Source organism: Neopsephotus bourkii, unplaced genomic scaffold (assembly GCF_033783945.1).
Source record: "Neopsephotus bourkii isolate Nb327-2 ecotype Australia unplaced genomic scaffold, CSIRO-AGI_Nbou_v1 NB_547, whole genome shotgun sequence".
Taxonomy (NCBI): Eukaryota; Metazoa; Chordata; class Aves; order Psittaciformes; family Psittacidae; genus Neopsephotus; species Neopsephotus bourkii.
The window spans coordinates 459,532-475,265 of NW_026901048.1; the positions used below are offsets into that span (position 1 = coordinate 459,532).

Sequence of the window (15,734 nt, forward strand, 5' to 3'; positions counted from 1 at the left end):
ATCCACTTTTAAAACCAAACAAGTGCATTTGTTTTAACCTCTGTAGTGTAATAGCTGGTCTAGCAAACATGGTGATTATTTCAGTGTCCCTTTGCTACACTGGAAAGAAGTATCCAATTCACTGAGTGAAGAAAACATACCTACTGCTCTGAATGCACAAAAGGCTGATTAAATGTCTAAATGTGAGAGTATTTAACATTGTGAGTAAAGCTAATTAAGTTATTAAGACACCATGAAAAAAACACAAGGTAAAATCAGCATACCCACTCTTGGCTTGCATTCCAGCACAGCTGTGTTCTTGCACATTTTGATATGATGACTCACATATAAGCACAGTAGTATTTCTAATTAAATGTTTAATTAGAAGGAAGGTCTGCTAGGTTAAAATGCTGCTTTTCTTGGTACCTCAGAAGATGACAGCACTGGGACTTCCATGGTTATTTGTGTCCTGCTGAAAATCCTGATGTTCAGATACTGATGATACTGCTCATAATAGCTTATATGTGAGCTGTGCTTCAAATTATTGTAGAAATTTTATCCTAACTAAATGCAGTGTTGTCTGTGGAGCTGTACTACAGCTGTGTGTCTCAATGTCTTTTCCATTGCTGGGGGTCCTGCTCAGTTTGCTGTCTCTCTATCATTCTGGGTAACATGGGGTCTCTGTTTTTTCTTTCTGTTTTCTTTCTGTATTTTCTCCAAATATTTCAATATTTCTCAAATACTTTTCTTCTTGAATATGTTTAAGTATCAGACATTTAGTGCAGCTCTTGAAAGCAGTGCATGGTAATTCAGTTGTTCTCTGTAATGGCAGCCATATGACTTGCATCCAGTGCAGTGATCAGCAGTTGTTATGTCTCCAGTATGCTACAGGACCTTAGAAATGCAGGATGCTTTCCATACCTAAGCAGATATTCCTTCATTTGCTTTCAGGTTACCCTGTTACCCAAAATAAAATGTTACCATTGAAGAGAAGAGCAAGCTTGCATATTTGACTTTGGTGGAGTCTGTCAGAAAGTGTCCTTTCTTTAGTTTGGTTTTAATTTATATTGTTTTCTCCAGTGTAAATATGCACAGTGTTCTTCTGCTCCTCTTCCTCACTGTCCCATTGTGCTTTCAGAGGGGGGCAGAGCTGGGGAAGTAGGAGGAGAAAGGCAAGGGTGAAAGGTCCTTAAGTACTATTTACACTTGGTTTCCTCCAGCAGCATCCATGTATCAGGACTGAGACCATCTGCAGGGCATGGATGATGGATTTCCATCACCCCTGTCCTGCCATCTCTTTGCTGCTGGAAGGGGTGTACTGGTGGAAAGACAACATGAGATGGATGCTGCCCAGTAGTGGGATCCCAGTGAGAAAGTGCTTTGCGGATCTAGTAGTTCAAATGTGAGCTAGTCCAGCTGACTAGTTGGAGAGTGTGAATTCGATCTGGCAGCTTGAAGAGGGTGCAAGCAGGGGGAAATTCAGAGAGGGGTTAAATATATGCATGCAGAGCTGTATGGGGCTTGCACATGGTGCTGTGGGAGTTTGGATGCGAACGTAAGCATTTGACCTTGGGATGGGGCATGAAGTGTCAGCAGGGCCTGCATGAGAAAATTTAGCTGTGTTGTGTGGGCTCAAAGAACGTAATCTGAGATTGAGGGAAGAGCACATTAAATGAGTGGCTAGAGAACAGGACCAGGATTTCACTGCAGGTGTGAGGAGGAAGAGCAGGACTTCCAGAGCTGGTAAGACTTCCATTAATCTGTTAACCACCATTCTTCACATTCTCAGTTTTCTTCAGAGGATAATTATTTGCCTGCCTTATGCTGCTTGGCTCAACTTGTGAGACACAGTGTGCATCTGCAAATGGCATTAGCTTCAGTATTTGGCTTTTAGTGCTTTCTCATAAAAGACTTCAGCCACTATTGTTTTTAAAACCGTAGGCAGCTCACAGTAGAGCTCATGAAGGTATGCTGTGTGGATGATACAGGGACAAAAGGGCTTTTTTACAGAATGCCCTCTTAAGTTTCAGTGTGCAGACTCTTTTAAATTAACATTTGACAATGGAATAATAATGTTAAGCAAGCCAGACAGTAAAATGCCAAGGCATTTCTGAGATGCTAGAACAATACATAGGCTTCTCTCAAAATGGTGGTAATGTCAGCAATGGGACAAATGGCTGCTGAAGAATGAAACCAGCTAAAGGCATTCCCCCCCTCCACCTTCCTTATCCCATGAACTGTGTCCAGCAGGTCCCCAGTGTGTTGTAAACTTTCAGGAATAGCATAAAAGCTTTTTATGTAGGGTGGCCATGAATAATAGATATTTTCCAGAAAAGAATTCCTGCACATTGTGGAGTCCATTAATGCGTGTGTAATCAGTGAGAAGGTTGAATGACAGATTTTTCTATTAGCTGCTTGCACAGATGGCCAACAATTTGTACACTGTGTGCCCAGCAGGAGTGAGGTGGTAGCAGGAAGGGTTGCTGAGCTCAGACTCCCTGTGGGTCAGGCTGGATTTGGGGGAGTGGTGGAGTTTTGCTGCGGAAGAGGCAAGAAGCTGTGCTTCTCTAAGAAAAGAACTAACAGAAGACTGAAAGGAAAATGCTAAAGATAGTATTTGAATGGTAGAGTGTTGGAGATGAGTCTTTTGACTTCCTGTCTGAAGTGTAAGTGATCCTGCTTTGAAGCTCCAAGCTCATGTTACTTTCAAATGAATCCAATGTCCTTCTTTGAGGTCTTTCTAAGAAAACCAGAATTTCTTGGACAAGGTAGGAATAGGAAAAGTTTTAGGTTTTGTATTCAGCTTGTCTAACAAAGCATTTAAGTACTCTGGAAAGCATTGTCTGCACACAATACAAAGAAAATGCAGGTGCTGACAAAGGACGTGAAGTCCATCATGTGAAAGCAACCTCTACCTTTGCTATTACAGTGACATGGTAGCTGTGTGTTTCTGAGTGGAGGTGTCACTTGGGGGCTTATGAATATGGTAGCAGTTCAGGAGTTAAATTTACTTCCACCCCACTCCCCCAATACATAACATATTCTATCACTTTAATGACTCTTGGTTCAGTTTAATTGACTTCAATTGTTGCACACATTTTCCAAAGGTATATAAATATTTTTATATTTATTTCATATCTGCTAAAACTGTTGTTTTCTTTTCTTTGGGGTGATTTTTTTTTCTTTTGCTGTCTTTTTTTTTTTTGTTGTTTAAGGCTTATTTAGGTTGTAACAGTGAAAGCAGTGTTAGTGGGTATGCTCTAAATCCTGCTATAAGAGCAGATCCTGGCTTTCTACTCTATTTATATATATATTAAAAAAACCCCACCCAAACCACCAAACAAAAACCAAACCAACAAAACCCCCCAAACCCAACAAAACAAACAAAACAACCATGCAAACCAGTAAACCCACTAAGGTTACTAATAGATTAATAAACAATAACTGCTCTGTAGACTCCTGACTGGCCTAAATGATTCAGAATAGACCTTGATGTTACCTGCCAGGAATGTCACTTACAGCACTTCCATGGGACTCCTAAATTTAGAAGGTGGCACTGAAATGGGTGCCTAGGCAAGTTTTCATTGGCATGAAAATGGAATAGGATCTTAAAAGACTCTTCCTTTTTGTTTCTTCTTATTATGCTAGGCAATAGCAGTTACAGCTGGAGGGATGAAAAAACAGATTGTGTAATGGTTGAGAGATGTTCCTGAGAGCAGTGTATGCCAGGCAGAGAGTCAATTATGGCTGGTTTTCTCTGGATTTTTGCAAATGCTTGTTTGAAAAACACACTCATAGGAAGGCCACGATTTTTGTTTAAATGACGTGGAGACACAAGTAAGAATGAGGAGACTGTCAAAACACATCATTACAGCTTTTTCTGCATACCAGCAAAGGGGCAGGGAGACAATTTGCTGGCATCTCAGAGAAGCAGCTTTGGGTGCAGGAGACATGACTGGGAATCACCAATGTCAGGTGTGAGTTTCTTGGCTTGCCAGGGATAATTATTTAGACAGCTAACTTTCTTCATCTGTGCGCTAGCAAGCTCCTTGTCCTTCATTGGGTGAGAAATGCAGCACAGCTATTGGGCAATTTCTTTTAATGACTGGGTTATCAAACAGCATCTGTATCTCCTAGGACTGCTTAAGAGTATACTGTGGGTTATGCTTCACTTAACTGCAGGTTTAACACTGGCTTTGGTGTGTTCAGGTGGTACAGGTTTTACACTGGCTTTGATGTGTTCAAGAAGTCTGTAATGACCAGTGTTCAGGCCTGGTCATTTCTCCCTTCAAAGAGAGAAACATATTTGTTGTTACTCATGTGTATATACCTTTTTCTGAATTAGCTTGGTAATGAAGGAGGAACACCCACTGAAAAAATGCATGCTTCAGGTGAGTGTGAAGAGAGTTTTGCTCTGTGCATGCCTGTGCTTGTCCTGAGTGGCAGAAACTTTAGTGTCTTTGTCACTTACCTCTGGTGACAAGTCCCATTTTGCATCAGAAACTCTGATGCAAAGAATGCTTAGGATGCAGTTCTATTTTGACATAATAGTAGTGTTTGCCACCGTAGTATTATTGCAGGTAACACTGTCCTTTCATATTCTTTCCCTTTTACATTGGTGAAGTGGAGTGGAAGGATGAAATGTCTAAAAAACCTTGGGGGTGGAAGGGTGTTGGGAGTGTTTGGAAATAACAAAGCTGAGGTTGGGGTCTTGGGGGAAGAGAAGGATGTAGAACTGTAAATTGTAATCTGCCATACCTAGTGTGGCAGGTACCCAAATGAACAGAGAGAGTTTCTGAAATGTAATTTCAGAGAGTGTTACCTGTTCAGTTGCTTGTGAAATATATGAAGGCTTGTGCAATCTGCTGTGGGCAGAAATTTAGTAGCCCAAAAGGAAAAGCCTAGGTTTATGGTTTTCAGATATTTTCAAATATCCACTGTTAGTTTTAGTGTATGAATAATTTAATAAGCACTTTTTAAGTTAAAAACATTGCAAAATATGAGTGAAAGCATGTAGAGATAATATTTTAATAGGATTTGGAAAGGAAAAACAATTGCATTTAATATTTTGAGAATATACAGACCTCATTTTGTTGGGGGGCTTTTAGCATACTGAGAAAGAATCGAATTGACGATCATTAGTTTAATCTGTGGATTAAGTCTACAATAGGATGCACATTTTTGTGTGTGACGTTTTTGAGTGTGTCAGTTTTTTGCCTAAGATGAAGCCATTGACTCTTCCTGAAGTGGCATGCAAGGATAATTAACGTAAGACCTTTTCAAAACTGTCAGTTACATATAAAGAAAAAGAAAACCCCAGGTAAAGTATGTCATTGCTGTTATAATAGTTGAGTCACTGATTTTGGACCTAGATTGAGGTTGTAATGGCAGGAGTAATTGCAAATGCTAGGCTCTGTCATTAGCAAGATGGATAAATAAATATCGTCTTTTCGAGGAATTACTTTTTTGTGTTGCTGTCTGCATCAGGCCTGCCTTTTAGTGGGAAACAGAGAAACATTCCTTCAGAAGAAGGAATGACAGGTTTAATGCATTCAGCATTTTCATGCACGAGCAACCCAACCAATCCCGTGAAAATGAGCAGAGGAATGAGATTTTCTGTTCACCTTGGTGAAACTACAAAATTATTTTCTAAAAGAAGAATGTTCTTTTAAACCCATGGAGTATGTTTTGTAAAGGATAAAAAGGGTTGAGCTCCCTGTGGCTGCAGAGAATGGAGGCAGTGTGTCATATAAAGACTTCATGAAAACAGCAACTATTCATTGCAGCCTGGCTCTTATTATCTAGGATCACAATGGTGGAAATGGCCTTTATAAACTTGCTTAAGAACACATGGATCCAAGTGTGTTTAGAGCTTGTATGCGCTTGGTTGAATTGCATAAATGCTTTGATGTTGCTCCTCAGTGTATTCTTAATGGGTTGAGGAAAGTGTGCCAGAGATAGGGAACACAAGTCGTGTGAGCTGGTGATTCGGGATAACACCCTCTTGTAACGTGTGGTGTCTGAAGGCTGTGGCATGGCTGCTGGTGTTGGCAGTTCTGTGCCAGGCACCTGTGAGAAAAGTTGTAACTATTTTAAGGATTAATAAAATGCCTTTTGTATTTTCTCGAAATTATCTGCAAATTGAATGTAAGTGCAGCTGGCAGGAATCTGCATTTGAAATTTTGTAGCTCTTCACTAGAAAAGTTTTCTGTAAGACGGTAATTTCTTTGGTCTGCGTTGTGTGCTTCACTTAGCTGCAGGAGGGAGCCGTAAGCTTTGTGTGGGGTAAACTGGAAACAAAACTTACCATAATGCAGTAATTTTTAATTTCTCACAAGAGACAGTAGATGCCCTGTCTTGAAAAAATGGGTAAGGGCCATGTACCTTCAACTATGAGGAAGTAAGAGTGGCAGATCTTTTTATACCTTTCTACAAGTCTAGAAGTGTAATAGTAAAATACTATTACTGCAGAGTGTAATAGTAAAATACATTGGACCTTGCACACTGTATGGAGCTGGTGACAGAGGGAACTAGTCTCTACCAAGTGTTTGCAAATGGGCAATTATGTTAAGTGTTCTCCTAAGAGACGACATCTGTAGGAACTGCATAGCAATACTGGGATTGATGCAGTCACTTAGCATCAGGCAGGGCCGGGCAGCTCCTTTCCATGTGCGCTGGTTTTGACTGCTAAGTTTATCAGTGAGTGAGTGAGTGACTAGTCCTAGCTTAGGCCTTAAATGAAAATGGGTCTCTTCTCACGTGCATACTTTTATAGATATTAGCACTGTGATATTAGGTGCTGGTTTGTGTTTATTTCCTATAGATATTCCCATGTAGGCAAGTACAGAGAATAATTACCATTGTGCAAAGATGTCTTTCATGTGGTCCTGAAATAAAAGGGACATGGCAGTGGGATGTTAAGATGCTTCATGTAGGAACCTCCCCACTTCCTGTTTTCTTGAGTCTTCTATTGAAATATAAATCTTGTAAAGATACTTTGTATCTTAACCGAGTAATTTTGCTGCTTTTTCTGCTGATGAGTCTTATGACTTGTTAATTATTCAATGTAAATACCAGGCATAAAGAAGGACCACCATGGTCTCTTGCTCTATTTGATACCATTGTAAAACAGACCACATGAATGTTTTATATGATCTTGTAGGATGCTAGTGTCTACCTCTTTTTAAGGAGCAATTTTAAAGTCAAACACTGTTAAGAGGTTAATATATTGTTTTCTGTTTTGTGGTTTTGTTTTTTTTTCCACGCTACTAGATTTTTGATAGATTTTTAAGATGGCTACAAGGGATTTTTAAACAATACTGTGCTGCACTTGGCACTTTTCATCACAGGACTGTCAGCTCTTCTTGTATAGGCAATCACTGCTACTATGTTTTTCTATCAGATTGTGAAGCCAAGGGAGAGTTTCTGTTTAAAGAGGGGAGCAAATGAGACTAACATTCAAATTTATTAACTGTTTATTCCAAACTTAAAATTCTTCATAACCTTTATGGAAGTGTGTGCCACTTAAAATGAAAGAGTGGAACAGAAATATTATTGTTTTATGCTTGAGATTTCTCTGAAATACTGAAATGTTTAATGACCACAAAACATTTCTCTAAGGAATATATCATCCCCTTTTAACTTCTACAGAATGATTTCATCAAACCATAGAGCACTAGCTCCTGCATGAACTTTCCAGAAAGCATCTCCCCTGTCCCATGTCATTAAAACACAGAAGGTGAATGAGCAGGGGTGACAGCTCCCAACAGTTTTGGATCAAGAGAGTAACAGTCCCAATAAATTAGAGATGACTGTCACCATCCATCAACTGTAGTAAAAAAATAGAGCTTGCTGGAGGAGAATGCATGTCCTTGATTGTGGTGATGAGGCTTATGGCAGAATGCTTATGATAACATAGCTACAATGAGAAGGAAGTCTTAAAAGTGAGGGAAGCATTATGCTGTGCAGCCAGCTGCCCTGTGTGGAGGCAGTGTGGGTGGTTTTTCGGGTCAGATAACTTTTGATGAAGTAGCCTAAGATAAGACCATGCTTTTCAGCCATTACAATCTGAGGAGTGACTGCTGGTGTAGCCAGACAAATTGCAGCAGGTAACTGCTGTGTTTTGTAAGGCAATTTTGATATTGCTTCTATTTCTACTGCACACCAGGAGTCAAGGTTTTCTCATTTCTTAAGATGTTTACTCTGGCTTGTGAAAGACCGACTCAGTAGCCTGTGCATTTAGATTGGGAGTCAGACTGCCTTTTGCTAACTTAAAATTACTTACGTGAATGTGCAAATAAAACCTGAGATAAACTTGTGGAAGCATAAGTGATGAATTCTCAGTGCTCAGTTGGGTACACTGACTCCATGAAAAATGAAGCTCCTTTCGGAGATGAGTTGAATGCACAGAACTGCAGTTTGCTGCTTTGTCATCTGATGCTGCACATGATAACACTTATGGTACAGTGGATAATTAAAGTAACACAAGAAAGCATTAATGAAGAAAAAATTAAAAATCAATGTATTGGCTTAAAGAAAGCACATGGCCATATGGAAATTGTTCTATATTTTATCAAGGTTCTGTGAAACTGAACTATAAAATGTTCAGTGTCTGCTGAGCTGCATCACGTGCTGGCTAGCAGACAGAAGAACTTGAGTTTTCAGCAATGGCTTGCATTTGGAGGAGAGTCTTTCAGATACTTAAATTTGCTTTTTATTTTTTTTTCATAATAAAAGCATATTTTTTGAAATGGTCGAAGTGTAGTAGTAATTTTAGCAGTTGAAACCGAAGGACAGGCAGTGAATAGAATGTGGTCTCTTTTTTTATTCCCCAGCTCCAGTAGGGGTGGCAAGCTTGGCTGTGTGCAAGATTTCCTAGGGAATTCACTTGTCTTTGCTTCTGATTATCAACTCCTTCAGCTGGTCATTAATCTCCAGGAAATGTTCTGGAACATGAGCCTTATTACTTAAACAGAGAGTTCATCTTGTGGTTAGCTTTTCATGCTTAAGATGTTGCTATTGAATGCTGTGTTTCTTAGTAAAGCTTCTTTGAGGGTGATTATTGTGAGGTACACTCTGAAGGTAAGGAGTTCACATCTTCTATTGAATGCATAGCTACAATGCTGTAATAGTCGTTTATTTTCAATACATGTTGCTCTACATATATGTGATAATACCTGCTTCATGAGTTGTGGATATCTAGTGAGAAGTTTGATTATGGGTATGTCTGTTTAATTAGAAGGAATGAGACAAAGCCTGACCCATGTCTAATGTTTGTTTTTCATTGGCATGTTCCAGATGTTAAATGGCAAAGAGGAAATGAGTAGAAAATAACAGCTACTTCAATCAAAAATATTGTGTTACAGGTAGCACCAGGAAGGGAACTTTGCTTTCAAACACCAGAAATAACTTTTTGTCCTCCAATGGTTAGCAGCCCCTTTATACGTTTTAAGGCTTTTAAGGTGTGATTAGAAGCTTGTCCAGGCAGTTTTGGTTTGCCATAGAGGAAGATAAAGTGAGTAGCTTTCACAAGGACTCTTTCCCCAAAGTGAAGATGACAAGCTGATAATAGTGGTCCTGTTCCTTGTAATCTTACATAATCTCTTGATTTTGTCAGAAGGGTGCTCTTGTGCATTAGACTAATCATGATATCAGGTCAGTATTGTGTGGCCTGAGAAAACCAGCATTGCAGTGTTTTCCATCCCACACTCAGTCTAAATGCTGCTGTAAAAATTCCCAAACAATTAGGGATGATAAGCAGTTACGTGGTAATAACTTTTGTCTACAGCTTGACCCTTGCATGCTGCTCCATGTACTGTAATGGACTTTTGGAAGATCTTTCTGTTTTCCTGTTTAAAGAGAAATTCAGCACTGTAGGAGGTCTGTGTCTGTGCCTGTCTAATTCCCCTTCCCCCCCCCCCCTTCCTTTTGTTTACTTAGATGTGGTACAAGTGCCACATGGTTCCTGAAGTAACAAGTGAATAGCTCACGAGACCCTCGTTAGTCTTCAAATGAAAATAATGGAGTTCTTTTAGCCTATTAGTGCTTAAGAGTAGCCTTCTCTAAGTCTATTACCTCTGGGATAAAAGCCTTGAATAAGCAGCGTGTACAACACGACTTGTTGCTAGGGAAAGAGGCTTGCTTCCTTCTCTGCCAAGCAGAGTGGCTTGTGTAGCAAATAAAAACTGAATGACTTCAAACTGCATTCTGGAAATCCTCTTTACTCTTCAGTTGGCAGTCTGGAAATATTTATGTTGAGTGACTCTGGCTTTCTGGAGCTGTTCTTACTCCCTTTCATGAAGTCAGCAAAGTGGGAAAAGAAGCCTCTCCACCCTGTCGGGGTCAGATCTATGAGGGCAGCACTCACTGCTGGTGCTGGTCTCATCCAAGTAAATGCCCAGAGGCTGGCCTCACATGGCTCCATCAAAGCCTGTGAGATGTGGGCAGAATAGTCTGTGAAATTGGCTGTCTTTTCCCATTGTCATCACTGAAGCAAAGGGACAACTTCTTTGCAATGCTGAAGAATAAGGCAAAATGTTGGTAGCAAAACATGTAATAGCTGACTGCAGGAAGTGACATAATTTGGAGCACCTTTGTGAATGCTTGGATGTAGCCTTATCTTAGACTTTGCAGTTGCTGGAGTCCTGAGCTAGAGCTGGGAAGTATGCCTGTGGTGATGGTCCTAGATTTGGTGCTGACACTGTGTGGACTAACCCAGCAGCCTTGGGTTGTGATGGATTTTTATCTTTTTTAATTGTTGAATGCTGGTTTTGGTGGAGTCACTGATACTAGCCTCCATCAAAAATGATCAAAGGGATCTTTCACTTCTCGTATGAGCAAAGGCTGAGAGAGATGGGATTGTTCAGCCTGGAGAAGACTCCAAGCAGACCTTATTGCAGCCTTTCAGTAGTCAAAAGGAGCCTATATGAAAGATGGGAAGAGACTTTTTAGCAGGGTCTGTTGCGATAGGATGAGGGGTAATGGTGTTAAACTGAAAGAGGGGAGATTTGGGCTGGATGTGAGGAAGAAATGTTTTACAGTGAGGGTGGTGCAATATTGGAAGAGGTTTCCCAGAGAGGTGGTGGATGCACCATCCCTGGAGACATCCAGGGTCAGGCTGGATGTGGTTTTGGGCAACCTGATCTGGTTGAAGATGTCCCTGCTCATTGCAGAGGGTTTGGACAAGATGAGCTTTGAAGGTCCCTTCCGACCCAAACTATTCTATGGTTTTATGATTTTATGAGAATCATTCCAAGGTTGTTACAATAGATCAGGCAGTGTAAAAGAGTGTTGAGAAGACAGGACATTTAACTCTTTATTAGAAACAACACACATAAAAATACTTTTTGCTCTTTAACAGCTGAAGTTTAAAATAACTGCACAGAACACAGTGGAGAAGAAGCTGAGATGGTACCATACTTATTATTACAAGAAACTTCAATACAGCAGGTCTGCGGCAGTGTCTTTATTCAGCTTGGGTTAATCAAATGGATCCTTTCCCCCCTCTGGAAATGAGGGAATTTCAGTTTTAGAACTCATACTTTTCCTTTAATAGGAATAGCAAGTTCTGGAGTTGATACTGAATTGGTGACAAAAGGGTAATTAATAGTTTTTTAAATGTTTAAATGCCAAAAAAGGGCTTGGTGCTTATTGCTCTGATACCCTCTGTCTTACTTTCAAATGTCTTTTTGCTGCAAGTCTTTGCACAGGACAACAGGGACCAGGACAGGCTGCAATTTTCTTAATACTAGCATGATATATATAATGAGTGTCAGAAGCCCAGAATCCTGACAGTGTCTAAAATCTGAGGCTGCGTCCTACTCACCCTTTGGGTAGATGCTGTAGCTGTCTCAGTTTAATAATAGACACAAGAATCCCACGAGGCTGATTGTGGCTGTCATTTATTTGTCTGGCATGAATATTTAAAAGGCCTCTTTGCAAGAGGTATCCTAAGTCTTGAATATAAGGTGTGAAACATCCATGTATCAGTTAAAATGCTTTGAAACTCAGTGATGAGGACTGTACACTAAATATCACACAGGAGCATTTGCAATCTTCAGTAGTTTCATTGGTTTTCCTAGATGATAAAGCCATTTGTATTAGAAAATGTTTTTCTTTATCCTAAATTCTTCTGATCAAACTTTTGCCTAGTCCTTGTATAAATGGGAGCAGAGGCCTTGATCTTATGCTCAGGAGGGGGGTCATTAAAGGGCTGTACAAATCTGTGATTCAAAATAAAAATCTATCCCCTAGAGTGGAATACTATCTCTGTCAATCTCTGCTTTAAGGGGGGGGCAGGGCTCGGGGAGGACCGGGAAGTTGCCCTGAAGTGATCATTGATACAAACTCTTCTTAAGAGGGAAAGGAGGTAGTTTAGAGGTGGGAGTTTTAATTCAGAATTGGGAAAAGTAGCCTTTTGTTCCCTAACACAGACCCTGCTAAAAATAGTTGGATACTGTGGCTTCAAATGAACTTGCTACTGTTTGTGTTTGCTTATCATCTTGCAGTTCAAGGGAGTTCTCAGGCTGGAGAGCTTTTTTTTGTTCTGTTTTGCTAAGCGTATTCCAGGGAGTCTCATTTCTTGATTGAGGCTCCAACAATGGATTGTAACAGTAGAAATGATGGTAACTTGCTTCATTCTCCATAGCTCCAAGCCTCTCTTTGAATGTCTCTGCTGACACAGGCAGAAAACGAGTTTGAATCCAAGTCTTTTAGATTTAGGCCATTGATCAGTGGCTCTTTCAGTTGGACTGGTTTGTTGGTTGTTTTTTTTTTTTTTTGTAGTATACATAATAAACTGTTTTTCAGGCTAAATAGCAAGCATTTGTGAAAGGGTCCTACCTGGATGGATGGCATTCTGAGGCCCTGGTGGTCTGTCTCTGCAGTGGGAAAGTTTAACCCCTTTGTTGATCCTAGGAGTTACGTGTGACAGTCTCACCTGACCTGTCCACAGGATGGACCTCTCGTTTGAGTGCTTGTTGGAAAAAGTGGGAACTGTGTCTGGCTTTTGTGTGTCTGGGTGCATATACAAGTAACTGAGTTTCTGAGTAAATTGGGAAATCATAACAGCGTAATCCTTTTTCCTTTAGACAGATGTTTCCCAGGACAGCTGTTCAGTTAAAAGCCTTGGAATGGCTGAAATCTTGCTTTTCCATAAAAGCAGCATTTCATATCAACTCCTCATCCAACTCTAAAATATGCCTTTGAGTCTAGATGTCTCTTCCTGGATTGCTATGGAGCCTGTGCAGAAGCAGTTCACCTGCAACTCTCTGCTTCACTCAGGGTATCTGTCCAACTACATTTAATGAGTTAACCAGTTTGTGTTAAGTATTTCCTAGACAATTGTCTATTTAAAATGCAAAAAATACCAGAACTGGAATAGGAAACTGAAGAAGAGAGCTTTTTAATCATAACTATGAGATGCTGTTTGTCAAAATCAATGCTAACATTTGTACAACACTATTTGATTCACATAATGGTTAAAACGGCAGCCTTGAACACAATGCTTTATTGAACAAGATAATTTATCTCAGCAAATGTGTTCACAGAAATATTTTAAAATGAAAACCATGATAAATCTGTCTAGAGCCTACACACAGCATGCCACCTGGTAAAGATTTTAATTAACTGTTCTTTATTTAACAGAAAAAAATCAAATTAGTGCTGTCACTTGCTGAGACTTCCCTTATCTCAATCACTCTGAGATATTGTTGAGCAAATGCCTCTAAGTGGAGCAACTCCAATGTTTTTAATTAGAATTACAGCAAATTGGTGAGGAATGCCATTAACTCTTAAATGCAGCTTTCATGCGACTCAGCCATGAGGATGGACTTTTTATCAAAGCCACTCAGTGTTTTCTTAGGAGCCAGAGGACACCCAGTCTCATACCATGAGATTATTGGGAACTTATTTCCTCTGGATTTTCTAAATGGAACAGGATCTGTTTCTCTGAGTAAACCAAGAATGTACTAGGATGTTATACATCTGTGTGTAAAGAGAGAAAGCCTTTGAATGAGTTAAGCCACAGGGCTTAGTGGAGGGTTTTTTTGGAGCAGTGAGAGAAGGGTTCACCCATGTCTCCTTTCTGCAGCCTGTTTTTAGAGGGGAATTAGGAGATGTGGAGCATGTCAGACTTGAACCATCTGCATGAGGACAAACACCATCCTCTGAGAGTCTGCAGGAAATTTATGTGCTGCCTTTTTTTTTTTTTTATTACTGATAAGTGTGTTCTTTAAGGATTTTAGATTGGGCAATGGTTTAGGAGATTACAGTTTTGTAGGATCTTTCTTCCTATGTTTTTAAATGAATTACCACTCTTCCATCCAGGAGCATAGTGAATGCTTGTTATGTAGTTCCTTGATTGTCTTTCACCTACTGTGAATGTGGAAAACATTTCTGACTGAGTAAACAGTACTCAGCTTCTGTTTAAGCTATGCAATGACCATACTGAAGCTCTCTGTTGTATAAGGGATGTAAAAGGAGGAAAGGTGCTAGAAAAAGTAAAAGCAATAGGTAAGGAGGTAGAATAGCAAGGGAGAAAGCTGTAAGGAGATTTATGAGATACACAGGCAAAGTAATGAGCATGATCAATAATAGTCATTGATAGCAGCACAGCAGTTGTCAAATTAAAGCCTTAAAAATAGTAAGAAAACCTCATTAATTACCTTCATTGTCTATTCTAACTTCAACAGGTTTGAAGCAGCCTGGTGAAGTGGCCTTGAGCCAATGGCTCAAGTGTGAGATTGGAATTCAGAAGCTTTTCTGTTTTCCTTTTGGCTGAACTATGTTTTGTCCCATAAGACAAAATAATGTGACAAGCAACTCTAAATTTGAGACACCCCCTCCCTTTTTTTGCAGTGTTCTAATCAGTACCTTGGTTTCCCATGATGATCCCAGCCTCCCAGCTGTAATCAGTATGCTCTGTAGCTGTGAGCATGCCAGAAAATGGGGCCACAGCTGGTTAGGCTCCAAAGTAAACATTTTTACTTTCAGATTGGTGGACTAACAGATTTGACATCTTTGCTCTGTGTTTTCACTTTGAAGAAAATAAATGTGCAACAGAAATAAATGTGCATCTAAAAATGCTTAAAACTTCAGAGTTCTCTTTCAATAAAGCAGATTCCAGAGTGTTGACAGCAGATGACTGGTACGAACTATTCTTTCTCATTAGCTGGAGGAAAGGCCCCTTTTCAACAATAACTCCAGGCAGGGAGCAGTCTGCTGGCCAAAGTATTACTGTGTTTGCCAGAAAACCTGGAGTTCTGTTTGTGTTCACCTGCTGTGTGAACTTTGTCTTGGTTTCTTCTCTTGCATAAACTGCAGTTCGTCCTTTGCTTTTGTAGGGCTACTGCGGTCTCTCCTGCAGACCGTGAAGTCCTTCATGGTCATTTATATTTTTGTAATTTATTAAAATAGCAGCATGGAATCTAAACTATTTATATTAATACAGTGTGGGACAGAGCAGCTGCTACAGTGCAGTTAATAATGTTGGTCTCCAGTCACCCTGAATCCATTTTTACCCTAGACAGTCTGGCACTTTGCAAGATACCACTCCCCCCCCCCCCCAACAGGTCTGCAGAAGGCATGTCACACTGTCTTATGGAAAAGCATATAAATGATGGTTTGGTACTTCAGTATGAAACCCCACAAAAAACTGGAAGGAAACCAAGAACACTCAGTTATTCTTGATATACCTTTACAGAATGTTGTAAAATACTTTCAGTGTTATTAGAAGTGAACAAAAAATCCGTATTAGA

General features: G+C 40.0%; 1 protein-coding gene across 2 annotated transcripts in view; it reads left to right on the top strand.

Moving 5' to 3' along the window:
• The window catches only part of ARHGAP24 (Rho GTPase activating protein 24), a 210,554-nt gene that overhangs the window by 51,795 nt on the left and 143,025 nt on the right, over positions 1-15,734 (top strand). Inside the window, exon 1 of one of the 2 annotated variants that reach the window (XM_061350914.1) lies at positions 4,197-4,370. The exons of the other annotated variant lie outside the window; for it this stretch is intronic. Coding sequence (XP_061206898.1) covers positions 4,332-4,370 — 39 coding nt within the window. The 5' untranslated portion in view covers positions 4,197-4,331. Of the gene's footprint in view, positions 1-4,196; positions 4,371-15,734 lie in introns of those variants that run through there. 2 annotated transcript variants of the gene reach the window in all.